At 55.1% G+C, this 25,481-nt stretch overlaps 11 protein-coding genes across 11 annotated transcripts; 8 read left to right on the top strand and 3 right to left on the bottom strand.

The window, feature by feature from the left end:
• Positions 1 to 117: 117 nt before the first annotated feature.
• On the top strand, positions 118 to 1,476 carry CMQ_342 (glycerol 3-phosphate dehydrogenase; the record flags this gene model as incomplete). Its single annotated transcript, XM_014313715.1, has 2 exons — positions 118 to 1,336; positions 1,403 to 1,476. The coding sequence occupies 2 exons, from the start codon at positions 118 to 120 to the stop codon at positions 1,474 to 1,476; spliced, it is 1,293 nt and encodes a 430-aa protein (XP_014169190.1).
• Positions 1,477 to 1,724: 248 nt separating this feature from the next.
• On the bottom strand, positions 1,725 to 3,104 carry CMQ_108 (gliotoxin biosynthesis protein; the record flags this gene model as incomplete). The annotated part of the gene is made up of 1 exon (XM_014313730.1): positions 1,725 to 3,104. The coding sequence occupies one exon, from the start codon at positions 3,102 to 3,104 to the stop codon at positions 1,725 to 1,727; it is 1,380 nt and encodes a 459-aa protein (XP_014169205.1).
• A 1,550-nt stretch (positions 3,105 to 4,654) lies between these two features.
• Positions 4,655 to 5,916, top strand: CMQ_258 (O-methyltransferase-like protein; the record flags this gene model as incomplete). The annotated part of the gene is made up of 2 exons (XM_014313880.1): positions 4,655 to 4,943; positions 5,009 to 5,916. The coding sequence occupies 2 exons, from the start codon at positions 4,655 to 4,657 to the stop codon at positions 5,914 to 5,916; spliced, it is 1,197 nt and encodes a 398-aa protein (XP_014169355.1).
• Positions 5,917 to 7,363: 1,447 nt separating this feature from the next.
• On the bottom strand, positions 7,364 to 7,774 carry CMQ_181 (uncharacterized protein; the record flags this gene model as incomplete). Its single annotated transcript, XM_014313803.1, has 1 exon — positions 7,364 to 7,774. The coding sequence occupies one exon, from the start codon at positions 7,772 to 7,774 to the stop codon at positions 7,364 to 7,366; it is 411 nt and encodes a 136-aa protein (XP_014169278.1).
• Positions 7,775 to 8,490: 716 nt separating this feature from the next.
• CMQ_9 (uncharacterized protein) lies at positions 8,491 to 9,269 on the top strand (the record flags this gene model as incomplete). Its single annotated transcript, XM_014313948.1, has 2 exons — positions 8,491 to 8,897; positions 8,969 to 9,269. The coding sequence occupies 2 exons, from the start codon at positions 8,491 to 8,493 to the stop codon at positions 9,267 to 9,269; spliced, it is 708 nt and encodes a 235-aa protein (XP_014169423.1).
• A 629-nt stretch (positions 9,270 to 9,898) lies between these two features.
• CMQ_265 (uncharacterized protein) lies at positions 9,899 to 10,692 on the bottom strand (the record flags this gene model as incomplete). The annotated part of the gene is made up of 2 exons (XM_014313887.1): positions 9,899 to 10,230; positions 10,305 to 10,692. The coding sequence occupies 2 exons, from the start codon at positions 10,690 to 10,692 to the stop codon at positions 9,899 to 9,901; spliced, it is 720 nt and encodes a 239-aa protein (XP_014169362.1).
• Positions 10,693 to 11,116: 424 nt separating this feature from the next.
• On the top strand, positions 11,117 to 11,557 carry CMQ_89 (uncharacterized protein; the record flags this gene model as incomplete). Its single annotated transcript, XM_014314028.1, has 1 exon — positions 11,117 to 11,557. One exon carries the CDS (start codon positions 11,117 to 11,119, stop codon positions 11,555 to 11,557), a length of 441 nt encoding a protein of 146 aa, XP_014169503.1.
• A 2,630-nt stretch (positions 11,558 to 14,187) lies between these two features.
• On the top strand, positions 14,188 to 15,393 carry CMQ_323 (pepsinogen c; the record flags this gene model as incomplete). Its single annotated transcript, XM_014313696.1, has 2 exons — positions 14,188 to 14,271; positions 14,329 to 15,393. The coding sequence occupies 2 exons, from the start codon at positions 14,188 to 14,190 to the stop codon at positions 15,391 to 15,393; spliced, it is 1,149 nt and encodes a 382-aa protein (XP_014169171.1).
• A 1,204-nt stretch (positions 15,394 to 16,597) lies between these two features.
• CMQ_12 (3-hydroxyacyl-CoA dehydrogenase) lies at positions 16,598 to 17,566 on the top strand (the record flags this gene model as incomplete). The annotated part of the gene is made up of 1 exon (XM_014313951.1): positions 16,598 to 17,566. The coding sequence occupies one exon, from the start codon at positions 16,598 to 16,600 to the stop codon at positions 17,564 to 17,566; it is 969 nt and encodes a 322-aa protein (XP_014169426.1).
• A 296-nt stretch (positions 17,567 to 17,862) lies between these two features.
• On the top strand, positions 17,863 to 19,311 carry CMQ_129 (NADP-dependent alcohol dehydrogenase; the record flags this gene model as incomplete). Its single annotated transcript, XM_014313751.1, has 6 exons — positions 17,863 to 18,093; positions 18,288 to 18,470; positions 18,532 to 18,812; positions 18,883 to 18,954; positions 19,023 to 19,058; positions 19,119 to 19,311. The coding sequence occupies 6 exons, from the start codon at positions 17,863 to 17,865 to the stop codon at positions 19,309 to 19,311; spliced, it is 996 nt and encodes a 331-aa protein (XP_014169226.1).
• Positions 19,312 to 21,466: 2,155 nt separating this feature from the next.
• On the top strand, positions 21,467 to 25,299 carry CMQ_87 (protein kinase and ribonuclease; the record flags this gene model as incomplete). Its single annotated transcript, XM_014314026.1, has 2 exons — positions 21,467 to 24,089; positions 24,140 to 25,299. The coding sequence occupies 2 exons, from the start codon at positions 21,467 to 21,469 to the stop codon at positions 25,297 to 25,299; spliced, it is 3,783 nt and encodes a 1,260-aa protein (XP_014169501.1).
• Between the last annotated feature and the right edge of the window lie 182 nt (positions 25,300 to 25,481).

Below are 25,481 nucleotides of genomic sequence, written 5' to 3'. Positions count from 1 at the left end.
CGTCTCTTTCGACTGCCCTGTTCCAACGGCTATTTACGCCAAGCTTCGCCAAGCTTTAAGAGCTTCCCAAACACCCAATTCGCAGCAGGATCGCATTCTGCATCGCCATCCTGCACCATGAGCGCCCCAAGCACGTCGCTGGGTTCGTACGGGAAGAAGCACAAGGTGACGGTGGTCGGGTCGGGCAATTGGGGCTCGACGATTGCGAAGATCGTGGCCGAGAGCACGCGAGAACACCCTGACCTCTTTGAGGAGACGGTACAGATGTGGGTATACGAGGAGACGGTGGTGATCCCCGAGGGCGCGCCGCTGTACGACGCGGCCGTGGGCTCGCGGCCGCAGAAGCTGACCGAGGTGATCAACACGCGGCACGAGAACATCAAGTACCTGCCGGGGATCCCGCTGCCGACAAACGTGGTGGCCAATCCGTCGCTGCTGGACGCGGTACAGGGCTCGACGATCCTGGTGTTCAACCTGCCGCACCAGTTCATCAGCAACGCGTGCAAGCAGATCAACGGACACATCCTGCCGTTTGCGCGGGGCATCTCATGCATCAAGGGCGTCAACGTGACGGACGACGGGATCTCGCTCTTCTCGGAGTGGATTGGCGACGCACTGGGCATCTACTGCGGTGCGCTGTCGGGGGCCAACCTGGCGAGCGAGATCGCGCAGGAGAAGTGGAGCGAGACGACGATTGCGTACGACCCACCGCCGATGGACAGCTCGCGCAACCAAACGCCGCGGTCGCAGTCGCCGGCGGGTCCAGAGGTCACGATCAGTGCGCCGGCCGACGAGCTGCAGCACAAGGATGTGCGCGGACGCGCCAGTACGGTCAAGCTGACGCCGGTGCCGGCCGACTACCCGCCGCTGGACCACCAGACCTTCTCGGCGCTCTTTCACCGACCGTACTTTCACGTCAGCATGGTGCTCGACGTGGCGGGCGTGTCGCTCAGCGGGGCGCTCAAGAACATTGTCGCGATTGCGGCCGGCTTCGTCGATGGGCGCGGCTGGGGCGACAACGCCAAGGCGGCGGTAATGCGCGTCGGCCTGATGGAGATGGTCAAGTTCGGCAAGGAATTCTTTGGCGAGACCGTGCATACAGCCACGTTCACGGAGGAGAGCGCCGGGGTGGCCGACCTGATCACGTCTTGCTCGGGCGGCCGCAACTTCCGCTGCGCCAAGTTGGCCATCCAGAAGGGCCTCTCGGTCGAGGAGGTCGAGCGGACAGAGCTCAACGGCCAGAAGCTGCAGGGCACCACCACCGCCAAGGAGGTCAACAGCTTCCTCAAGACCCGCGGCCAAGAGAGCCAGTATCCGCTGTTCACAGCTGTCAACGGTGAGCAGATGAGGGCCCCGTTGCGTCCAAACAGACTATGCAGGTTTGCTGACAGACCGGTTGCAGATATCCTGGAAGGGCGGCATAGCGTTGACGACATTCCACGCCTCGTTGCGCGTTCCGCACATTCGTACGAATAGGCGACTTTTGATGACGGAAGAGAGGAATCAAGAAGGCAAACTTTCAGAACAATACCACAACACGCACAAAACAACAGAACAGCAACCGAAGCCGCAGCGCCGATGCATTGCAAACACCAACTCCATGTCTATTCAAGCCAAACTCCATTCCTGTGTCATGCTCAAAATCCCTTTGTATCCGTTACCCAAGTGCCAAGCACCATAGCAGAAATGAAATGACAATGAAAGAAAAACCAGGCAACTCAGGTTTAAACGATTTCCTGTCCGCGCAGCGGTGCAGTCTCGTCGTCGTTGTCGTAATCCCACCACAACTGCTTCTCCGATTTCTCACTTCTCTCGCCGTCGCCAAACACGGGCTTCATCACGTGATCGTACATCCACCATAGCGCTCGTGTGAACAGACCCACGGCCACCCGTAGCCAGAGAGGCAGCTGTCCATCAGTGTCGCCAGACGACGGCGGTGTCCGACGGCACCGTCGCAGTAGCGTGAGTGTGCCCATAAGCAGTAAGAAGGGGAGACCGGCGAGAAGAAGCAGGGCGGCGGCGAGCCGCTGACGACAGGTTGTGACCCGGTATGGTGTTAGCGACACCAGCCAGTCCTGGTATGCCAGCGGCAGGTCGTGTTGACGGGCGCCGTCGACGAGCAGCGCCAGGTAGCGCGGCGACGGTTGTGCGTAGTTGGGATCCGGACGAGCGTGCCCCACGGCCAGGCGGAGGAGGCGGATACGCAGCAGACGCCAGCGACGGCTGAGCCAAGCGGGGAGCTTTCCGTCATCGTCATCGTCGTCGTCGCCATCTTCTTCGTCATCGCCGCCTCCCGGAAGCTGAGGTGCCCACAGTGTGTGTGCTAGAAAAGGCCGCGGTGGCCGTGGTAGAAGTGGCTTTTCGGGAATCGTGAAGCTCGGCGGCAGCTCAAGACACGGCACCAGCAAGTCCTGGTATGAAACACCACCGCCCTCGGTGGCGATGATGTGGGCGTAGTCGGCGCGCGAGACCTCGTATACGACCCCGTAGAGGCCGCCGTTCCAGACCCGGTCGCCCTGGCTGTTGGTGTCGACGACAGCAGATGTCGGCGGATTGGGTAGGCCAGGGTTCGGAGGCACCGGCACCGGCACCGGAGGGAGCTTCGGCTTGTCTGGGATCTTAGGCAAGCGCCGTCGTATCGCCGTGTTGGCAAAGCAGGGCTCCCGATACGGTAAGCCAGGTAAGTCGAACGTCAACTGCAGCGATGGCGCGGCTACGCTGACGCACGAGAGTGGGCGGATGCCGCGCTGACCCTCAAAGGTAGCCGCGGCCATATTGGAGCCATAGGCGAGGTAGAGTACCGTGGAGGCGGTGCTGTCATCGAAAGGGTCGTTTTGCTGCTTCGGAGAAGGGAAAGTCGAAAAAGAGGTGTGCCCATTCGAAGTGTTTGGGGCCGGGACCGGATACTCAGAACAGACGTCTGGAGTGGCCTCAGCCAGCCTGCTTGCCGAGGTTCTGGGGGTGGGAACTCGTGACGGTCGAACGGTAGAGAGAGGCCTAGCAAGCGCAGCTATGAAAGTCCTCGTCTCATCGGTGGTCTCGGCCTTTTCAAGATCGATGACACGGCCGGCGGTGCGAATTGGCTCGCTGCCCGGTCGCTCCATTTTAGGATTGTATGGGCTTTTGCGAGTGTCGTACATATCTGTGCACTTTTTAGTATGAGCGGTTCATGTTTTGGAGACGACCAGCAACGTCGCTGACGTGGCTGAGATGATCGGAGCCGGAGGCAGAAATTGGCCTGACGAGAAAGCGTTACGGTGATGGACATTAGTAATCTATGTGGAGCTATCTCTGCTCACACGCTAGTCTCCAATAGGAAATATAAATCGTTCTTCGTCTTCACCGGAAGAACTGCTGAGATCTTCGAAAGCGGATCTTTAACTAGCTAGAATTTGATTTGTTACCAGGTCGTTCCAGGCCTACGGGCCTCTAGTATAAGGCAAGCTAGCACGGTGCGGCGGTATCTGCTTACTAATACTCGTAGCTCCTGTACTTACGAGTGGTGTTGTTGAGATGCTTACGCGCCGATTTTCGAAGTTAAGGGTTGTATCAAGCCGTGAGGAGGGTTCTTGCATATAGCCTGATGCAAACTTGAGGAGAGCCCGCCTACGAAGCCGGCGCCTAGGACTTTCTCGCACCGCAAGTGATGTGCGATTGCCATACGGCCACGAAACATGTCGCGACACGCGTTGCGAATCGGTATTAGCAGAGGGATAGAACTGCCGGTCCTCAATGAATATCCCCGCATCACGACGGAGGTCAGCAACGCCAGGCTCAACCTCCCTGGCGATCACCCCTGTACATATCATGACTTAATCACAATAGCAAACAACTTCGCGGTCAAGGAGCCCATCTGGCAGAGAAAGAAAACAATCAAGCATCAGGAAAACATTACAGGCCTTGAGCTCATACGAGGAACGCTCTGGTTGTTTACGGAAGGAGACATGAGGACGAAAAGGAATATGATGATAAGATGGACGAACCTAGAGATAGGTCTTGCAGTTACTCATCTTCGAAGTCTTTGTGTTATTTAAACTGTACGAAGTATCTCAGAGCCAAAGAAATAACGCTCCCGGCTTCTTGACGAGAAACTGCCGACTGCCAAGAAGACCAACGAATACTTTGTTGAAAAGCCGGCTCTGAAACCTTGTTGATTTGCTTACGTGTAATATACCCTGCATCACCTATTCTATTCAAGGCTGTTCATGCTCTTACGTAGCCCCATCTCAAACGATAGGGACTTACGAGCACTCTGGTCGCAGGGCTGCCTCGAGTATTTCCACGATGAATCGGAAACATTCTAGAGTCTGTCGCCAGATTCCATGACTGAAATTATCCATCATACGGATCAGAAACCGGCCTACGGACACTGAGACAGTCTGTGGCGTAAACCATATGATCTACTTTCATTCGAAGTTACTGACCACCAATATCGAAGCGAGGAGGTTGGTTGCAATGCCCCACTATCCCAACGGCGATGCAACCCATAGCACGGATCCATGCCTCCGTGTTGCCAACGTGTATGGGAGTGACAAGATGCCCTTCTTCTCTTCAGTATAAGAGTTCGAGTATGCAGTCTGGCCGAAATTGCGCACGCTTTCACCATGAGACAGTGCTATAGCACAGCTACATTTTCCAAATCAAGTTCTCAGAGATGTCTTCCGCAGATCAAATCATAGCCAGCCTCCAGGGCATCAGCGCTGCTTCATTTCTTGACGAGCCGGAGCGTATTCGCGCTCGAGACGCTCTGTTCCATGCGCTGAGAAAGGTCCAGTCGCCCTGGGAGATTGCCTGGGATCAGAGCTGGGCTTGCGTGGCAACAACCGCGTGCGTCAAGACACTGATCGATGCAGGCGTCTTTAAGAAGTGGTCCGAGGTGGGCGGCGGCCCTATCACCTGTGTGAAGCTAGCCGAGATGACGGGTGTTGACGAGGTTCTCCTCCGTAAGGATGCCCTCTCAGGACCCTGCTTCCCTCTGTATCGCTAATTGGCACTGACGAAATAACAGGAAGAATTATGCGCACTCTTTCTGGACAGCTGCTTGTCATTGAAGTGGCCGAGGACACATATGAGCGGACACCCTTGGCTATTGCCTTGGCTGATGACCCCCCGTTTGCGGGAATCTACGGTGGCTTCTACCATGATGCAACCAGTCCCATGTTCCGCACGCTGCCGGCCTACCTTAAGAAGACGGGCTACCGAAACCCGACCGACGTGAATGAATGCAACTTCCAGTATTGCCAGGGCAACGCAACTGCCAGCTTTTTTGAATACATTGGCGCTGACCCGCTGCGGACATCTGATTTTAATGACGCTATGGAGTGCCTATCCAAGTATAACTCGTTTCCCTGGACTGAGGTGTACCCATCCGACAGCATCGTCGCCGCCGCCAGGCCTGGCATCCCGCTGGTTGTCGACATCGGCGGCAGCAAAGGTCACGACCTGCGCAAGTTCCTCTCCCGATATCCAGACCTCCCGCCGGGAAGTCTCGTGTTGGAAAATTTGCCCATACTCTTGAAATCCGTCGACATAGGCGACAATAGTGCTTCTGCCATTTCAGTGCAGCCACATGACTTTTTCACCCCCCAGCCAGTCGTTGGTGCCCGTGCCTACTATATGCATCACATTTTGCACGACTGGCCCGACGACAAAGCCATTCGCATCATGAAGACGCTCGCCCCGGCCATGGAGAAGGGCTATTCGCGCCTGCTCATTCACGAGAGTTTGGTTAGCAAAATCCGGCCTCTTTCGAGTGTTACCGTGTCCGACAATACACAAATGATGACCTTGGTCGCCGCCTCCGAGAGGACAGAAGAGCGATGGGAAGAGCTCATCAGCAGCGCCGGGCTACGGCTAATCAAGATTTGGAGGCCGGAACATTCTATTGAGGGCATCATAGAGGAAGAAGTTGCTTGATCGGATGATATATGTAGCTGTCTACAACTACTGCTTTCTTGAGAGGAAGAAAGAAGTATGGAGAGAAAGTGCAAATATATTGCTGGAATAGATAAGGTTACGACTATCTAGAATGTACGACGTGGGCAGCAGATATTACTTTGCAAGACAACGGTATTTATGTTTTTTATCTAACGCGTTAATATACTCCGTACGTGATTACTGCGTACTGGATGTGAACGGGAAGTGCGACTAACACCTTTGTTGCGGCAAATCCTCGCCTGGATTTGTTGTTTTCGGAGCTGCGAAGCTGCAGGCGAGCCGGTTACTACCTCGAACTTCGTTCAAGGTGTGTTGGTCAGACACGGGAATTTCCGTATGAGTCGAGCGCTGTGCCTAGCTTCCTGGGGCGCCTTCGATTTACTCAGGTTTCTCATCGTCCGGACGTTAGGCGACAATTTCTGCCCGACTATTTCGTTCTCTGCATCCTCGTCGCCTTCGAAGATAGCCGCATTTGTTTTGTTCAGATCACCAGAGGTTGGGAGGCCAGATCCTCACCATTCGTAAACACTGATTCACTTCCGTCTGAAGTTGACCCAATTTACAACTCTACCCTGGATACTACCTTGGAGTAGCTCAAATTGTCGTCGGGCTTGACGCCCGACAGCAAAGGACCCTGAACAGGGTATCACCGATCACGTTTGAATGTCAACAAAGCAAGAATATAAAGAAGCGTTATCCAGGCACAGGGAGGTCTCTGCTAGATTCTGCCGACTATCAAATATGGCTCCGGATCCCTGGACGAACTTTTTTCTGCACTGGGCCACCAGGAGCCGGCAAGACTGTTGCGACGTTTACGGTTGTCGAGAGCCTCGAAGCACGATTCGAAGGGGACTCTAATAACTCCGTTAACTACATGTACTTTGACTATCTAAATCAGGAACGAGACCACACCAGTCTCCTGCGATGTCCGATAAGGCAACTAGCCGAGAATACACCTTCCCAGTTGTCTGCACTGAACGGTATGCTTTATGAGAGTGAGTCCGACCTCGAGATTCCTGAGATTCTCAGATATATTCTTTTAGCCAGCACCCGCGCGCTTTCGTTGTCCTCGACACGCTCGATGAGTTCTCAACCCTTCCCTGATACCGCTTCTCGGAGACTTGCTCCACGCCCGATTTTTTATGTGTCAATCGTGAGCGTGCAATGGTACTTCCGTGGATGCGGGCGGATGTTCAAACACGTTAAGTGCTTCTAGCAGGACGGCGCATGCCGCTGTCGAGAATTAAATTTACAGGCTACGAAGCTCTATCTATAGAAGCCTACTTGCTTCGTTTACTTTTGCGACTAGAAGCATAGAACAGTAGAGCATGAACACTAACGTGGATTGAGGATTAACAAAATCCGCCGAATGTACTAATTGTAAAGAGCCCTGGCTAGAGAATACAGGCCCACGACATCAGCCACCTTATCCCGCTCTGTTTGGCGGCTTGTTGTAATAAAAGCACCGGAAAGAATGGTACGCATTCGAGTTCTTGATGCAGTTCTCCGCGCCACGGCCAGATGCATGAAGCGAGCTGTAGTCGCCCGAGCATCCGGCTTTGTAGTACCAGAAGCAGGTGCAGGTGTTGCCAAACGAGCACGAAGCAATATTCACAGACGTGCCGTAGTGGTAGTCGTAGCAATTTGTAGTGCCTGTTCCAAACTCACCGGCCCAACCAACGCCGACACTTCCAGCATATTGCGTGCAGCTGTGGTCGTTGTAGTAGTTGATCTGGAGCTGCTGAGCTGCGGCGTCAATCTCGTCGACGAGGAGCTGTTGGTCGCGTTGCGCCGTTGCGGCAGACAGTAACAGTCCGAAAAGCAAGCCGACTTTCATGGTGCTAAAGCAATCCCGTCATTGTGTTAGCCAATGTGCACATGTAGTGACAATGGTTCATACGTACAGATGGGGAAAGAGAAAATATTGAGTATTTGTTGCGAAACTTCAACTGAAAGACATTGCATCGTCCAACTCTGCCGATGTAAGGTTTTAACCACCAGAGGGATATTACCAGAGCAATACCTTCTCCTCACAGATCGTTGATATCACGACGGACTCGACCCCTCATCTTGTGTATGACATCTTGGCAGTCTTACTGTAATCATAGCCAAGACAATATGAGGACGCCGCTGATCTAATTTAGAGCGAAGATCGGAAACCAGGACGGCTGACGGCTGACGCCACGTCGTCATCCGCTTACCCCATGCTGTAGACCGAGGTCTGAAGCGATTGTATCGTAAGCTGACAGGACGTGGACGACCAATCGAAGATGTGTACGCGGTGACCTTTTGTTAACAACAGTCAGCGCCCATAACGGCACGGCATGTATTAGCTTCGGCTGTAGGTTTCGACACAAATGTCGCGGGTGCTTCCAAATAAAATTATGGCTCTTGCGCATATAACGGTTTTCAGTTATAAGCACCGAAGACACAAAAACAAGACTACATATTCGCTGCTCATCATACAGCAACTTGTTACTTCATCTGCTAGTCAGTCTACACATTATGCTGTGTCGAAACAATGTTATCTGGTGTCTGGCGAGCCTTACACATATGGCTCTGGGCCATTCGCCCTTTACAGCTCCTCTCTTCCAAGTGGACAAGACGCTGAATACAGACGAGATCCACGCCAACATTTTGCAAACATGGCCATACAACCGCATAATCAACTCAAAAGGCCTGGCCAATCACACGGCTGAATATACTGACGCTGTCGGCGAGACCATCTATCTGACAGATGAGCGGGTTTTTGTCACATTCGAGGATGGTGACAGTCTCGAGCCCGCGCACAGCCTTGATGAGTGCATCAAGAGGCCAGCGCAGCGGAAGGTATTGCGCACGCAGACCTTTTGGGATCCCTGGGTCCCCGTCTCCAACACGGTCAAATCCGGAAAAGATGAGTCGGGTGGCTATGTGACGTTTGAGTTTTCTGTCACGAAGGGAACATCGACAGATTTGGGGTGAGCATTTTCGGGACTCCTCTTGCGTCTGTGGAACGTCCTCGTATCCCATACCTAAACTCAATGGCCAGATTTGCTCTAGGGCCGTTCAAGGACATTATCGGAGGCAGCGTCGGCCTCTCTCTCAGCATCGACTACACCTATGGCAGCACGATCGCCTGCAATGTCCCCGGGGGCAGTATCGGGCAGGTCTGGGGCCGCCACTGGATGGCGTGGGCTGAAGTTCAACAGAAGAATTGCAACACATGTGGCGGCTGCATCATTCAGACTGGCTTTGCGCTGATGCCACAGAACGACTACAAGAACGGGGAGGACTTTGGCTGCTCGGCCGGCTACGATAATGTCCTCGACCCTCCTAACCCACCACTGTAGGCTGTTTGTGGCAGAAAATGGTAGCGGGATGCTGTCTGTCCAACTGGCAAGGATGGTGAAGCTGTGGCGTTCAAAACAGACGGATGTGAAAATAAGAATCAACGGTATGTAACTAGTGAAGGTAGGAACGAGTTAATTTTACAAGATGTACTTGCTGGTGCTTCAAGCGTCACTCGCAAGCTGGTCGGACACCTTAAGGTCAAAGAACAGAGTATCTTTTTATGTGCTCGTCACATTTGTTACTTTTGATTGCTATCAGTGTGCGAATAACATGACTACTATCAATCTCGTGACTTCTCTCGTCTGGACCCACTCGTCCGTGCAAAAGCCATGGGCAAAAGTTTACATACGGTAGTAACAGTCACGTTTGCCGACACCGCCGTTCAATTCGCATAGTTGGATATGAAAGCCCCCTCGGGTGGCTCAAGTATCCTGCGTGTGTCGTTTGGCAGAACTCCGGTTTCGTGCAAGAATGCTCTGATGGGCCTATACTCGCCGCATGTGTGCATGCGCGCCATATCGCCCGTCAACCTTCCATGGTGGCCGTACCACATAAAAGGCACTAGTTGGAAATCAGTGGCCATCCACAAACGTGCTTGCTAATCGAGAGCTAGATTACATACCGATACCTAGGTCCGCAGTGCATTCAAGACGACGGCGGATCGCTTCAAGACAGTGGTCTGTGTGATGAAGTCAGAATGTGACCGCAAAGACGTCAGAATACGGTCAGCCATACCAACATGAAAGATCCTCCACTCTTCGAGTTCCGGAGACTCGCATGTCGGCGGGTGGCAGTCTTGGCGCGTGTGGTTTATGTTATAGTAGAGATTCTTCCGGAGCATAGAGACGCAATGCATATGGTGGACAGCCTCGGGGAGAACCGGATACCCAACTGCGCCGAGGTCGGGCCTGTCGACATATGCATGCCGAGCTGGGTCAATGCCTGCTTGTTCGGCCTCTTCTTTGGGAATCATGATAAAGCCATCGTCTTCTCCGTTAGCACGAATCGCAAGCAGGGGCGAAAGAAAGACTTACTGGATCCATCATACTCGTCCCACTTTGCATCGGCCTCTTTCGAATTGTGTTGTCGGAAGAAGGAGCCGTCTGGAAAGAAGGTGACATTTATGAATTCTGGAACCGGTTTTCGCACGAGATGCGCGAGAGAGGGCGTCACCCGTTGTGGTGGCTCATTCAGCGGCAGGTCACATAATGGCCGCACTGCCAGCAGATGAAGAATAACCAATAGTGCCACCAGATTCGATGTAGCCAGAGCCCCAGTCACTACAATGGAGCTTCGACTTGTACTCCAGTATTTGCGCCATTTCTGCGATGTATTTAGCCAAGCGGAAAGCAGCTCCTCTTCTTCGTCTAGGAAGTCGTCCTGAAGCAGCCCCTTGGTATATCGATTCGAAGAGCCTCTCATCTTGGTTTGGGTGCAGAGGTTCGCAGAAAGTAAATTCAATATTCGATGAGATAGGTATCTGCAAGACCCCGTTGATCTTCGTCTATCCCGCTAGTATGCCGTCAACTGACCTAGTCTGCACATCCGATGCATCAATGCGGGTCTCCCATGACGCAAGAAGGCGAAATATAAGGGATGTGGCAACCCGAAGGATGACACGGAGCCCATGCATACGGGGCTTGCCAACAACCTGCCTAATAGGACATGGGGTTTCCGGCTGCCCGACTGTGACAATAAGTTGGAACGCAACGCTGAGCTACCCGAGGCAGCGGTAGTGGGAAGTTTCGAACATTCTTGCGAATCGTGCTTTTGCAAAAGATCAGGCGGCACACTCTGCTTTCATTCACTGACATGCGACATTTGTATCTCATAATATTGCAGCACAATGAAGGACGAGAACCCTGTCGATGATGAGGCGCACGACGACGTCGAGTACACGACTCTCGATTTAAAGTCAATTCGCCGGAAGCACTGCAGCTTGAACCTGCTTTCCTTTAGCACGGGCTGCCTGTCCACCATCGCCCTGCTGGCGGTAGCATTTTTCTTTCACCGCTCCCTTGCTACTTCTCCCAAGTCGAGTGCCGATATTGAAGCAGAAGAATGGAATCACTGCGGCCGCTCAAGTGCAGTGGCCAAGGCTCGCGGATGTGTTATGGAGCCAATGTTCTATGGATGGATGCCACCGCAGTGTGTCTATGATGAGTTAACGAAGCAGTATCCAGTCTTCGAAGACCGGAAGTACTACAGCGATCCAAATTTGACGGAGGAGCTGGGGCCGGGGCAGCTGTGGGCTGGCGAGCACTCGGTGGTGTATACCAGTCGGTAGGCTAGATGCTCACTCTATCGCCACCGCTCGTATGGTACACTGACAATCGACGCAGCTATCATGACGAACACTGCCTATTCCAGTGGAGAAAGCTGCAGTACGCAATGGACCACCACATGGTTTTTGTCGACAACAAGACAATTAGCACTAGGCACTCTAAGCATTGTGCGGATCAGCTCTCCCAGACTTGTGAGGCAGTGCTGCAGACCACAAACTATGTTGAATTGGGGTTTTATCGCTGTCGGAAGACAATATGGTAATTTGCACGTTCGGTTTCGCTGCAGCACAGGCGTACGCATCTAGCAGACTAAACACGGCGGTTTCAACACTACCCGGGACGTAAGTAAGACGGTAGTTTAATAAACCCGACGCAGCATCTTGACCACCATATATGGCTGTTCGTCGGTTGATTTCAGGCGAAACTGGTGACAAGATCTCCGCCTCGTGCTCTTGTTCTTTACAATCTGGTGTCAAGTAATAAACCGCCTGAAATGATTGGTTGATAGTATTGTATCTTACTCTAAAAATATTCTGGCCCATCGCAAGTCGGCTGCATAATCTAGTGGTTCGGCAATACAGAGTACACGTCAGTGGACAGGCATTCCGCTTCGCAGATGACAGGCCCCCGATCCTTCAGAAGATAAAAACCAAACTAACAGCAACCGAGTTGGGACCTTCCGCATTCGTTCGACGTATTGTCCATAGGCAAAGAATCCTGGCATGACCTTCCCTTTAGGGCTCTTCATGATCAACTTATTACATGTCGTCATTTATGCCCATATATCGGAAATACCTCGGGACAGTGAAGTCATGGCTTATGTACCGTTGTGGTCTGACGTATATATGCAACGAATTCTCACCTTTCTCCCTCTCTGCATTATACCATCCGTCACTGAAGTCCGTCCTTTTGATTCTCCTAATCGGCCACAGATGTCAAAACAATATGAAGTCAATAATTCTTGTCATCGCACTTGCTGTTACTAGCCTGGCCGCTCCTGCTACATCTCCGAATGCCGGTATGCTGCACTGACCTCAAACAGGCAACAAAATGATAGCTAATTGATCTGTAGTTAAGGCAGCAGATGAAAAGCGAGGCTTTCAATTAGGTAGGCAAATCAATAAACGCCTAGTTTACGTTGGGGCGGGTGAGGAGGGCGAACCCGCTGAAGAAAAGCGAGCCTTTACATTGAGTAAGTTGAAAGTGAGTTTGCCCAGCCGAGTAAGAAGCTAACCTGTCAGCTTACGTCGAGGCTGGCGAGGAGGGCGAGTCTACGGAAGAGAAAAGGGCTTTTGCTTTGAGTAAGTAGGACGGGTCTACAGTATAGACTAGATAAACTAACACGCACGCAGCATATGTCGAAGCTGGTGAAGAGGGTGAAGGAAGCGAGGAAAAGTAAACATATGATGAAATATCCCGCTCCGTAACTCAAACTATACAAGATGATAAAACCAACCAACAACCAAAATCTAGGGCTGTTCGGCCGTACTGGTATGTTGAATATGCTCGTCTAAACCGAGTATGTTCCGGCGATTGCTATATGTACGCTGCGTACACCGTATATAACACGGAAATAACGGGGACCACGCCTTATTAGGCGGATTTTCATAGCGCCTACAGAGTAGCAGAAAACAAAAAAGCAGTACAGCAACCTACTCAAGTGGCCTATTGATTATACAAATTATTTGCTGCCTCTTCCACCTATCTCTCTTGGTGCCAGGTGCTACAGGTGTGTCCTATTTGTCTTGCTAATGGCCCTAAAATAGGCAGTAAAATAGGCTAAGCCTCTGCCTTATAGGCGGCATTTCCCTTGCGGTATAGAGGGTTATTTTGGTACCATAAAATGGATCGGTATTTCCGTGTTATATACGGTGTACGCAGCGTACATATAGCAATCGCCATAATTTTTGGCCCAGAAAATGACAGAGACATAGTGACAATACCGTGGGCCTTTGTGGGTGCATATGTCGTACTCCGTAATCTTCTGCCTTTAACTGCTACCGAGACGCGCGACTTCCTCACCGATACTTGGAGTCTCAATGAATACGATAGGCAGCCACCGCAAGATGGTTGGAATATCAGGCGGGCTCCTCAATGCCGATAGGAGGCTCAACGCCGGGATGGATTGCGACCGCGACTAGGCTCGGACTGAAATTGATGGAGATCACAATACTCCGTACATCGATACAATACAGACGACAGTGTACTCGTACTATGTAGACAATTTGCAAGCTTTTCTTACCAGTCATTTCTGATCGCCCTATTTTCAGGTACCGGCTTGCAAACCATAGTCTTGGCAGGTCTTAACCAGTCAAGAGCGAACGTTGTAAAAGTCGGCAATGCGCACCTATTTCAAGTAAAGCGACATCCTTGCAAGCTGGGGTGCAGACTACATAGATGGTTCCCCTGTCGTGCAAACACACTAGCCATTGTTACCCTGCAAACCTCGTACTCCCTTTTCCATCTACGACGTACCAAGAGGCCCGGGCGGAGTTCTTGGATACGAGCGGCTCCATAGCATTTCTAGAATCTCGTATACAATATACTTTGTTCTCTAGTATAAGTGAGGCAATGGCCGCCTTTGGATCGTGTTTTGTCTCCTTATTACGGTATCCCGACCAAGACAGCAAAGATGCAGATCATTTTGCCTCTTGCGTGCCTGTCCGGCGCCTTCGCCGCGGTTCTCGAGCTGCCTATCTGGGTGCGGAACTCTTATGTAAGGACCCGAGTCTCTAGTATATCTGCCTGCCGCATGAAGCTGACAAGAGTACAGACCGTCGTGGAGGTCAAAGTGGGCACACCGCCTGTCTCGCACTTTCTCCAGTTCGACACCGGCAGCGCGACTACCTGGATGGACGATGCCTCCTGCGCCGGGACCGATGCCTGCCCAAACTCGAGCGGCTACACACGCGTCGGCTACAATGCCTCGGGGTCCAGCACATCAGCGGCCATGAACACGACTGCGTCGGCCGACTACCTCGGCGGCGACATCTCTGGCTCCGGCTTCCTTGATTCATTCACCTTGCCGTCAGCGCCCTCGGCCAAGTGGACGCAATCCTTTATGTCTGTTGACAATAGCACGTGGTCGACGACGGCCGCTGATGGCTTCCTGGGTCTAGCGTTTAGCACAATTGACGATGCCGGCACGACATCACTGGTTGAGACGCTTATGCAGGATGGCAAGCTCGACAAACCGCGATTCGGCCTGTACCTCGGCAGCGAGACTAACGACACGGGCGCTGGCGCTGGCTCCGGTCTCTTGACACTGGGCAGCTCGCACGAAACCACTTACGGAAACGGTTCGCTGACCTGGATCGGACTCCAGAACCCCGGCCCGGACGCGGAGCTGTGGCGTACTAACATACAGTACCTTGTCGGCACGACATCCACTGGAAACCGCAGCACCACCCAGGCCATCGGCGACTGGGCCGTCTTCGATACGGGCGCCGGCCGCATCTCTGTGCCAGATGAATTGATCGATGACATATACGCCTCCATCGGCATGAACTACACGGCCATCATCAACGGCGAAACGATCCCGCTGTGTGAAGACTTCACAGACGCCTGGGGCCTTGAAGTCGTCCTGGGGAGTGCCTACGACCCGCAAACGGTGACCGTCACCGGGTCCATGCTGAAGCAGCCCGGGTTTGCTACTGGTGAGGACAAGTACTGCTGGCCGCCATTCGATACAACTGGCTTCGGTGGACTGTTTTTGTTTGGCCAAGAGTTCCTGCAAAACTTTTACACCGTTTTTGACTTTGGGGCTTTCAATACCACCGCCTATAACGCTCAGATTGGCTTTGCCCCTCTGAAAGAGGAGTACAGGGTGTTGGTATAAAGTGTTGGACATGTACAGTAGCGAGTTATTAGTCTCAAGCCTTACCCTCAATATAAGTTCGAAGACCTAAACTGGACTCTACTCTTGGTCATCAACATCCGAGATTCAGATGAGAGTAACTACCAAAGAAGGCAGAATGAGTGAACGACTGGTGGCCATATTTTAGGATAATAGGCGTGAAACTTGAAGTTGGTGGGAGCGTGGCAACGGGAGGATTGGGGCCTGCTATAGGGTGTAGCTTAGTATGTGGGCGCCATCCCGCTGGGATAGTCAGTCTTTGTCTTGGGTCTGGCTTGCTTACGTTTCAAGTCGATATAGTTGTCAAAGATGGTATGACTTGGTCAGGTAAGCTGCTAGGAGCGGTCAACAAGGTTTATATTTATACTTGTTGACAAGTAGTTAAACTAGCACCATTGATCGACCGGACGAACCCGCCGAACTACGTGCTTATTTTGCTGTAAAGAACGGAAACGATATATGGCGAGCAGTGGCAAGTTGAACCGGGCCGGTATCGGCAAGTGGTCCCGGATCGGCAAGTGGTCAGTATCGGGTTTGCTATATCGTTGAGTCTTATCTTACGGAGACTGCGTCGTGGTTACTTGGATCCCTAAAGGGGCGTCACTATTTTGGGTGGAGCTTAAAAACGCATCGTGTTGACTGGTTTCCGTCGCTTTACAGAAAGATTTGGCCACATACTCTCAAACCCGATACTCTCGACTTTCGTAGCTTTTTCGCATTGCTCGCTAAAGAGGTAAACCAGATAGAAACCGTACAATATGGCTCATACCCATTGTCATCTACCTCTACATACTCAGACTCTTAAATTCCTATATATCCTTGCAGCAGGCTACGACAACATCACGGAAATGATATCGAGGTGGAGACATTCAGTAATAGGACTTACCAAAGCAGACCCACCCTTATTGTATCCGCAAACGCCCGTCTAATCGGGGAAGCGGATGACCGGGACAGCCAAAAACACTAGGAAGAACTGCATCTTTCGATACGTCACGTCTCATGTTACAAGGGGAAAAATGAATAGCCCCTATTCAATCAAAGCTTCCGCGATTCATGACACGCTTGTTCCAAGTATAAGTACGTAGTGTAGCTAGGACTTGTTCCTCGACTTTATCTTCAACATCTCAACGCCAAAAGCCCTTTTCTTTTTCTACTCGCATAGAAACATAAATCTGTCAACGCCATCATGGATCCAGACCACAGTCGTCCTGTTACTGTTTCGGCCAAGGGCAGCCTGCACCCGGACGAGACCAAGTTACTGGTGCTGGACATCGGCGTGGCCTCGCCGGTTGACCCGATGCACAGCGGCACTGTCCTGGAGCTGTCGGCCGACGGGAAGTCGAAGAAGGTGTTGGTAACGGGGCAGCGGTTGCCGGACGGCATAGATCTGGACGCTGTATCGGGACGCATGTTCTGGACCTGCATGGGCGTGCCCGGCAAAGACGACGGCGAGGTATTTTCAGCGAACCTCGACGGCTCCGACGTGCGCTCGATCGTCTCCCAGGGCATCGTCAACACGCCCAAGCAGCTGACAGTTGAGCCAACGACGCGGAAGCTCTACTTTTGCGACCGCGAGGGCATGAGCGTGCTGCGTTGCAACTATGACGGCAGCGACCTCGAGGTGCTCGTGCAGAACGGCGACTGGAAGGCCGAGGGCGTCGCCGACTGCTGCAAGTGGTGTGTCGGCATCACCGTAGCGCCGCGGCTGAACCGGTTCTACTGGACGCAAAAGGGCCCGTCCAAGGCCGGCAGGGGCCGCATCTTCAGTGCCCGCATCGACGGTCCAGCAACACGAGACCGGACCGACATCGAGCTCATCCTCGACCACCTGCCTGAGCCCATCGACCTCGAGATCGACGAGGGCTCAGAAATGCTCTACTGGACCGACCGTGGCGAGCTGCCATATGGAAACTCGGTCAACTGCGCCCAGCTCAACGCCGTGACCGGGCTCGCCGTCCCGGCCGACGACGGGAAGCCGTTCCACATCCTCAGCAGACACTACAACGAGGCCATCGGCATCAAGCTCAACCTCGAGGCCGGCTGCATGTACGTCACGGACCTCAGCGGCACCGTCTACCGTTGCTCCCTGGATGGCTCGTCGAAGGAACGCATCCTGTCCGACGATGACTGTGCCTTCACCGGAATCACGGCGTGATGTGTCATGTGTTTGTGTTGTATCGTTAATGGGACTATCGTAAGTTGATGTCAGCGGTAGATCGAAAAACTGGGCCAAGTAGCTGCGCACCTATAGATATAGAATTATAGAAGAATGAAGGCAACGCGTCAAGGAAGATCAGTACCACAACTGTCTATGCTGTGGTTGAAAAGATCGTGTTTGTGGGGCTGCAAATTGAGGTATTTAATATGATCCGCCGCCACTCGACTTGCCATTACGAACTTGCTACATAGTACCTTCTTGTCAGAAGAAATTGCCAACAACAGACCCTCAGAATGTCTACTCACTCCCTCAAGTACTTGGCCGGTGGTGAGGACGGCAAAATCCGACTGAAGACGGCAGTCCGCAGCGTCAGCGGAGTTGAGGTGCTCGTCCGCATCACCCACTCCGGCGTCTGCGGCACTGACGTCCATGACCGAGGACACGGCTGCGGGCTTGGCCACGAAGGCATCGGCTTTGTGCAGGAGGTCGGCCGAGACGTCACGGCAGTGCAGGTTGGCGATCGGGTGGGATGCAGGTGGGCCGCACGGATACCCCAAAAAAGCGTTGACCCAAGACATTTTTTGTGCTGACAACGCATGCATCACAGCTGGCAGACAGGGGTATTGATTGGAGCCTTCCACCCCTCTCCTCCCCCAACGGACGATGCGTGGTGACCTGTAGACCTGCCGACCTGCTGACTTCATCTGCGCTCGAACAGTCTTGCGGCCACTGTCGCGAATGCGTGTCTGGCTTTCGGCAGTGCTGCCCGAAGGCTGTTGGGCAAGCGCACGGCGACCACGAGGGGTCGTTTAGCAACTTTGTCGTGCGGCACCAGGACTTTGTCTATCCCATCCCAGCCGAGATCGAGTCTAGACATGCCGGGCCGCTGATCTGTGCTGGCGTAAGCAAAACCTGGAAGATGTCGGCCGTTCTGCTGGACTGCCTGCTGACAGCCGCCCCAGATCACCGTCTTCGAGGGGCTCCAGATTGCCGAGACCAAGGCTGTCGATCGCGTCGGCATCATCGGTCTGGGTGGCCTGGGCCACCTCGCCGTGCTCTACGCACGCGCCATGGGCTGTCACGTGACCGTCTTTTCTGGCCGCGAGAGCAAGAAGGCCGATGCGCTGAAGCTGGGCGCGACAGACTTTCGGATCTGGCGGCCTGACAGCGCTGTGGAGCAGTACTCGGACGCCAAAATTGACGTCATGCTACTCTGTGGCAGCGGAATGCCGGATCTCGAGTGGTACGATGCTGTCCGAGAGGAGCGTCTCGCAGGTGTACGAAAACCAAGATGGGACTAACAAGCGTCACAGCATCATGCCGCTGCTCGGACGACGGGCTAGAATCGTGCCGCTGGTGATCCAGGACGAGCCCATGGTCATCCCGTTAGTGCCCATACGAGGCTACACTGTTCGGCCGTACCCCAGTTTGTGACTTGTGACTGACCGTCTAGATACATGCCGTTCATCGTTGCCGGCCACCGTATCATGTAAGCCGAGCCTCTTCCCTACCTGCTTTCTTTTGCTGCCCCCCGTCTAATTCTCCGCAGCGGAAGCACGACTTCGCAGACAGAAAACTACGCCGCCGCGCTGAACTTGGCTGCACGCCACCGCATCCAGCCGTGGGTCGAAGAGTTCCCCATGACGGTGGAGGGCCTGACCACAGCGATGGACAAGCTCCAGGAAGGCGTCGTGCTCTACCGGGCCGTACTCAGCAAGGAGCTTGGCAACGAGCTGGTGTAGCGAGCAGGACATGTGTGCGCTCACCTGCGGTCGCATTCAGTAGCATTGCTAGAGTTTTTCAACCATGGCCAAAGAACAACACAGAATGTAACCACTGCCAGAGCGTCAGTGCAGTCCAAGGTTTTCGGCAATTGTGACCAACAAAACCGCCAAAGTTCCACCTCGGCCACGTCTGTGTACAGATGCGACTTGGAAGGTCCCACGCAGATGCATCGCTTAACGCAGACCCGCACTGGAGCGCATGCAGTATAAGGCGACAAAGCGGCGGGACACTGTAGAGGAGAGACAGCAGGAGCGGTATGAGGGCGTACGGCGTAGGCGAGGCCGCTCCATTGGGGCGAGACGAGCACATAACTCATGTCTCTGCTCTGCCGTAGCCAAGCGGACGTTCGACTTTCGCCCACGCCGAGAGCACTCCATTCTGCATTCCTTGGCTGTCTTGCAGAGCGAGGGATGGAAAGCAGAAACATGCATGGCAACGGCGCCGGCCCAGACCTGTCCATGGTTAGTTAGGGTCGTCCGTCCGCTCACTGGGCTCCAATCCTGCCGGCCCTCCTGCAATGGGCAAAGCTCGGCCACCGCGGAAATGGGCCGTGTGAGGCCGGAGAGAGGCGGTCTGCTAGGCTGTCGGAAGTTTGCAGCTGAGAGAGGACCAAAGCCGTTGGGGCGGTCTGTGGGCAAAGCGGACCCATCTTTGTTCTTCTCCTGTCTTCCATTTTTTGTGCCCTTGTTTTCGTGCTGTTGTGCTTTTTCTGCAGGTTTTTTTTTCTTTCTCCCCTCTGCCTGGAGAGATCGGCCAGCAGATCGCCTGCCCACAGCGGGTTCGCGCTACCGCTACAGCGGATTTAGTTGCCGTTGCAGCGAACAGGGCGCTGCAACGATCGCCAGACAGGTCACTCCTGGCTTTGGGGGGGGACGAATCCCACGCCGTGCGGCGGAGCACAGCCACGGGCTGCGTCCAAGGCCTGAGCCAAGCAGGGTATTGTGGCGAAACCAGCCACCGGAATCAAGCCTCTGTCTGGGGCATCTCCACACGCACAAGCAGGAAAATATATTGGCGGCAAGGGATACAAATGAAGATTCCACGTTGGCCGGGCTCCCTGCCACACAGTACGAAGAGATAGGTTTCAGGGTGTTTCGTACGGGCCCGCTCTCCTTTTTCTGAGCGGCTTGGCCGCCACAGAATTTGCTGCTCTGCACTTCGTACATAGTACGATGCCAGGAGCGGAAAAAGGCGTCGTCGTCGTCCTTTCGTACGTGGACACACGACCGTGCCCCTTGTTTAGCGTTGGGAGGTTGGCAAGCGAGAAGAAAGAATGCATGGATGCATACGATGTAGCGTGCATAGTGCGAAACTACTGTAGGCCAAAGCGGCCAAGGGAGTCCAAAGAGCACGAGTATTCTGTACTGTGTATGGACGAGCATCCTCGCCGAGGTGCCCGTACTTTGTATAGACGTGGAAGCGGACACCATCCGGGCACCGATGCAGGCGCTTACCTTGAGTCAGCGGCCCAGATACGAGGGATGTCGTCGTACTCTCATTTCGCTCGTCCGCGCGATGAAGCCCTAGCTAAAAATACCTCGTGTTTTGCAGTGACTTTGCTGCCCACTCTGAGACACGTGCAATCCCAGGTCACTTGCTATTGCCCCCCCCCCCAAGCACCCCACTTCCATCACCGGCAGTGGCAGGCACATCATTTTACACACCCCTGCCTTCCTCATCTGCTCGCAAGACACACCACAGTAGGGAGGGCCCACAAAGCACACCGTGCCGCAAGGCCCAGATCCAGGCTCCTACAACTACTAAAATCTCAGGGTCCGTCCGTCAGCATAAGACTTCTGTCTGCCCTCGACCTCTGCATCAGCAACCGAGTCCACCCGCATCGTTCCCACGTCTACCGCATCCGTCTTGCCGATTGTCCTGCGCCCTCCGAATTTCATTTTCCCGGTCTGGCCGTCGCCTGTGGCCGACTTCACCTCTTTTCCCGAAGCAAAAAGAACGATTCGAAGATTCGACGACAAAACGGCAAAACGGTAAAACGACTCGAATCCCTCCCTCGCCTCGACCGTTTCACCGACCGCGTCGAATGCCCCCCTCTTGAACTGCTGCGCTTGATGCGCCATCGCGCTTTTGCGCCCCCCTTCTACGCATAGCATGTCACGGCGGCCTCACGGCCAGGCTGCCGCTCCCCAGCGGAAACTGTTCCTCGCTCTCGCCCTTTTTCTCCTCAACCCTGCCCTCCGGCTCGTTGATGCTCAGCAGCAGCAGCAACATCCGCGGCAGCCATCCGGTCATGACACTGCCGACCAGCTGAGCCAGCATGTCTTCCATCGCCTGGCCGCCGACGCAGGGCGGCAACTTCCAATAGCTGCTTCCTCCGACAGCAGCGCGTCTTCGAGACGCTCAAACCATCAGCAACAAAAACAACAAGCACAGGCGGCAATGAGCTACTCCTCGCCGGCCGAGGCCGAGTCGTTTATCGCGTCGCAGCTGACGGTCGAGACGCCCAAGATCCAGCGCAAGCGCACATCCATTGACAACGGCCGCGGGTCGGACTCGACGGTGCCTGTCGAACGGGAGAGAGAGAGAGAGGCGGGCCACAGGAAGCCCCGAACGAGATCCACTGCAGCTCCGGACTTGTCCGTTCGAGCACCATCGCTAGCGTACCGAGACCTGGCCGCCGCTGCTCCCGGCCAGAATCTCCCCTCGCCGCATCTTCTTGCGCGGACGCTAGCCGACTGGGAAGTGGAACACTTTGTCCTCCTGGCCACGGTCGACGGCGACCTGCTCTCGGTCGACCGCAAGACCGGCAAGATCCAGTGGCACATCGAGAGCGAGAAGCCCGTGGTCGAGACCAAGCACCACCGCAGCAATGTCTCCACTCTGGACGAGTCCTTCTTGCCGCTCGACCACTGGATTTGGGCTGTCGAGCCGACGCGCAGCGGCGCCATCTATCTCATGATCCCGGGCAGTCCCAGCCTGGCTGAGACCGGCCTGTCGATGAAGTGGCTGGTCGAGCAGGTGCCCTACTACGACCGCAACCACCCGGTCGTGTTCACTGGCACCAAGTCCACCACCATGGTCACCCTCGATGCCGCCACCGGCCGTGTGCGCGCGTGGTATGGCACCGGCGAGGCCGATTCGGACGCCGCCGACGCCTACAACTCGCCCGACAGCTGCATGCGGCCCAACAACTTTGGCGAGAGCGGCGGTGAGGAGTGTGCCGTTGGCGGCTCCATCACGCTTGGCCGCACCGACTACAAGGTCATTGTCCGTCGCAACGACGGCATCACCATTGCCACGCTCAAGTACTCTGAGTGGGGTCCCAACAACTACGACAAGGACCTGCACCAACAGCACAAAGCCCCCAGCGACAACCGCTACATCAGCGGCCTGCCCAATGGCGACGTGTACGGATTCAGCTTCGATCCCGTTGTTGACGGCGTCAAGCTGGCCTTTAGCCACCGCCTGTCAGCCCCGATCGCCCGCGTCTTCGACATTGCGCGCCCGCCCCATGTGCCGCTAAGCAGCTATCCCGACCTGGCCGTGCTGCCACAGCCGCCGCCGCCGGCCGAGGACGACGAGGCAGTGCGGCTGCGTAAGTCGACCATCTTTATAAATGAAACGAAAGGCGGTAGCTGGTACGCTCTCTCGGGCACCTCGTACCCGCTCATCCTCGACGTGCCCGCTGCTGAGTGCACCGAAGCCGGCTGGTGGGACCGACACCAGACCAGTGGCCCGGCCGAGATCCGTAACGCTCTGACCGGGAAGCACTCCCTGTCGACTGGGGCGGAGCGGCAGCGCTCGTTCCGGGCACCCGAGTACCCGACCCTACCCGGCAGCGATGCGTCAGCGACTGTTTCCGACGACGACGTGGAGGACCTGCTCTCGCCGCCGCTCACGCTGCCAGAGCCAGCGACCGAGCCGTCTCCTTACGTGATCACCAAGGTCAAGGAGCTGCCGCAAGTCGCGGCCAACAGCGTGCTCGACTTCTTGAGCAACCCGGTCTTCATCATCGCCTTTGCCACCTTTCTCTTCCTCTACCAGAAGGATCTACGACGCTGGTACAGAAAGAAGAAACAGCAATGGTTCGACAAGGGCGTCGCCCTCGACACATCCGACGACGAGTCCTCCTCCGTCATCAGAGGGACGGCTGATGGGACAGACACCACTGCCAAGGTGCAGCCTGCAGACTTGTCGCAGTCCGGCCTGCTCTCGGATAAAGAGGATGGCGCGTCCGAGAGGAGAGCGACGCGGGCCGGCTCGGCGGAGACAACAACAGCAACCGCCGATCAGGACAAGGGCAACGCACCGACAAGCCCAGCTTCTGTATCGACCAGCGCCGATGGCGAGATGCCGGCACCGGAGAAGGAAAAGAAAAAGGCACACCGCGGTCGTCGCGGCGGTGCGAAGCACCGCAAGGGTAACAAGAACAAGGTAGAGACGTCGCAGTCTCGGGGCGATGAGCCCGTTGCTCTGGCCACGGTGGACGAGGTGGTGGGACTGGCCAAGGAGCTGGGTGAAAAGCGGCCAGGGATGGAGCCGGACATTCTGACGGTGCCGAGCAACGTGCAGGAGGTGTCGGGTCCAATCCTGCGCATGGGCAGCCTGGAGGTAGACGAGGACCAGCAGCTGGGCACGGGCAGCAACGGGACGATCGTGTTTGCCGGTCGGTTCGACGGCCGCGAAGTTGCCGTCAAGCGTATGTTGGTGCAGTTCTACGACATTGCGTCCCAGGAGACGAAGCTACTGCGCGAGAGCGACGACCATCCCAATGGTGAGTTTCTTTGGATGTGTGCGTGTATGTTCTGCGTGCTAACCCTGCAGTGATCCGTTACTTCGCTCAGCAGCAACGGGCTGCATTCCACTACATCGCGTTAGAGTTGTGCGAGGCATCCCTGGCCGAGGTGATCGAGAAGCCGTTCGCATTCCGGGAGCTGGCACAGGCTGGCGAGCGCGACCTGCCCAACGTCTTGTATCAGATTACGAGCGGACTGAACCATTTGCACTCGCGCAACATTGTGCACCGCGACCTGAAGCCACAGAACATCTTGGTCAACAAGGGCCCCAACGGCAAGCCGCGGCTGCTGATCTCGGACTTTGGCCTGTGCAAGAAGCTCGAAGGCGGACAAAGTTCCTTTGGGGCGACGACGGCCCATGCGGCTGGCACGAGCGGCTGGCGGGCGCCGGAGCTGCTTCTGGACGACGATGCGCGCGACAGCGGGACGACACTGGTGGAGGCCATGTCAACCCAGAGCGGCGGCTCGCACGGGCTGCTGGCTGGCCACGGCGAGGGACAACCGCCGATGAGACGAGCAACCAAGGCCATTGACGTTTTCGGGCTCGGGCTTGTTTTCTTCTACGTCCTGACTAAGGGCTCGCATCCGTTCGACTGTGGCGACCGGTACATGCGCGAAGTCAACATCCGCAAGGGCAACTACAACCTGGAACCGTTGGGGATGCTAGGCGACGTGGCACCCGAAGCCAAGGATCTGATCAGCCACATGCTCCGGGCGAACCCACGACAGCGGCCGCGGACGCGCGAGGTCATGGCCCACCCGTTCTTCTGGCCGCCCAAAAAGCGACTCGCCTTCCTCTGCGACGTGTCGGACCACTATGAGAAGGAACCGCGCGACCCGCCGTCGGAGGCGCTGTTGCGGCTCGAGAGCCGCGCGTCCGAGGCCGTTGAGGGTGATTTTCTGCGTCAGCTGCCACGCGACTTTGTCGACTCGCTCGGGAAGCAGCGCAAGTACAACGGTACCCGCCTTCTCGATCTCCTACGTGCCCTCCGAAACAAGCGGAACCACTACGAGGACATGACCGAGCCGCTGCGCCGCCTGGTTGGGTCGCTGCCCGAGGGCTACCTCAACTTCTGGGCTGTCCGCTTTCCCTGCCTGCTGCTCGTCTGCTGGAAGCTCGGCTTCGATGAGGACTGGGAGGCGACCGACCGCTTTACCGAGTACTACCAGCCGTCGGCGGGAGTGTAGGGCCGAGGCAGGAAGGGGACAACAGGAGGAGAGAGGCGTGTGGTGGCCATGAGAAGAGAGATGGCAACAGGGGCGACCAGACGTGTAATTTGGGGAGTGTTGAGAGGACGTAGGAGGTAGGCGGTGAAAGTGTTATTGTACTTTATAAAATGATAGGAACGTCGAATACATATCGTATCGAG

Source organism: Grosmannia clavigera (genome assembly GCF_000143105.1).
Source record: "Grosmannia clavigera kw1407 unplaced genomic scaffold GCSC_179, whole genome shotgun sequence".
Lineage (NCBI taxonomy): Eukaryota > Fungi > Ascomycota > Sordariomycetes > Ophiostomatales > Ophiostomataceae > Leptographium > Leptographium clavigerum.
The sequence above is the reverse complement of the archived record's forward strand: the minus strand, read 5'-3'. Positions and strand labels throughout refer to the sequence as shown.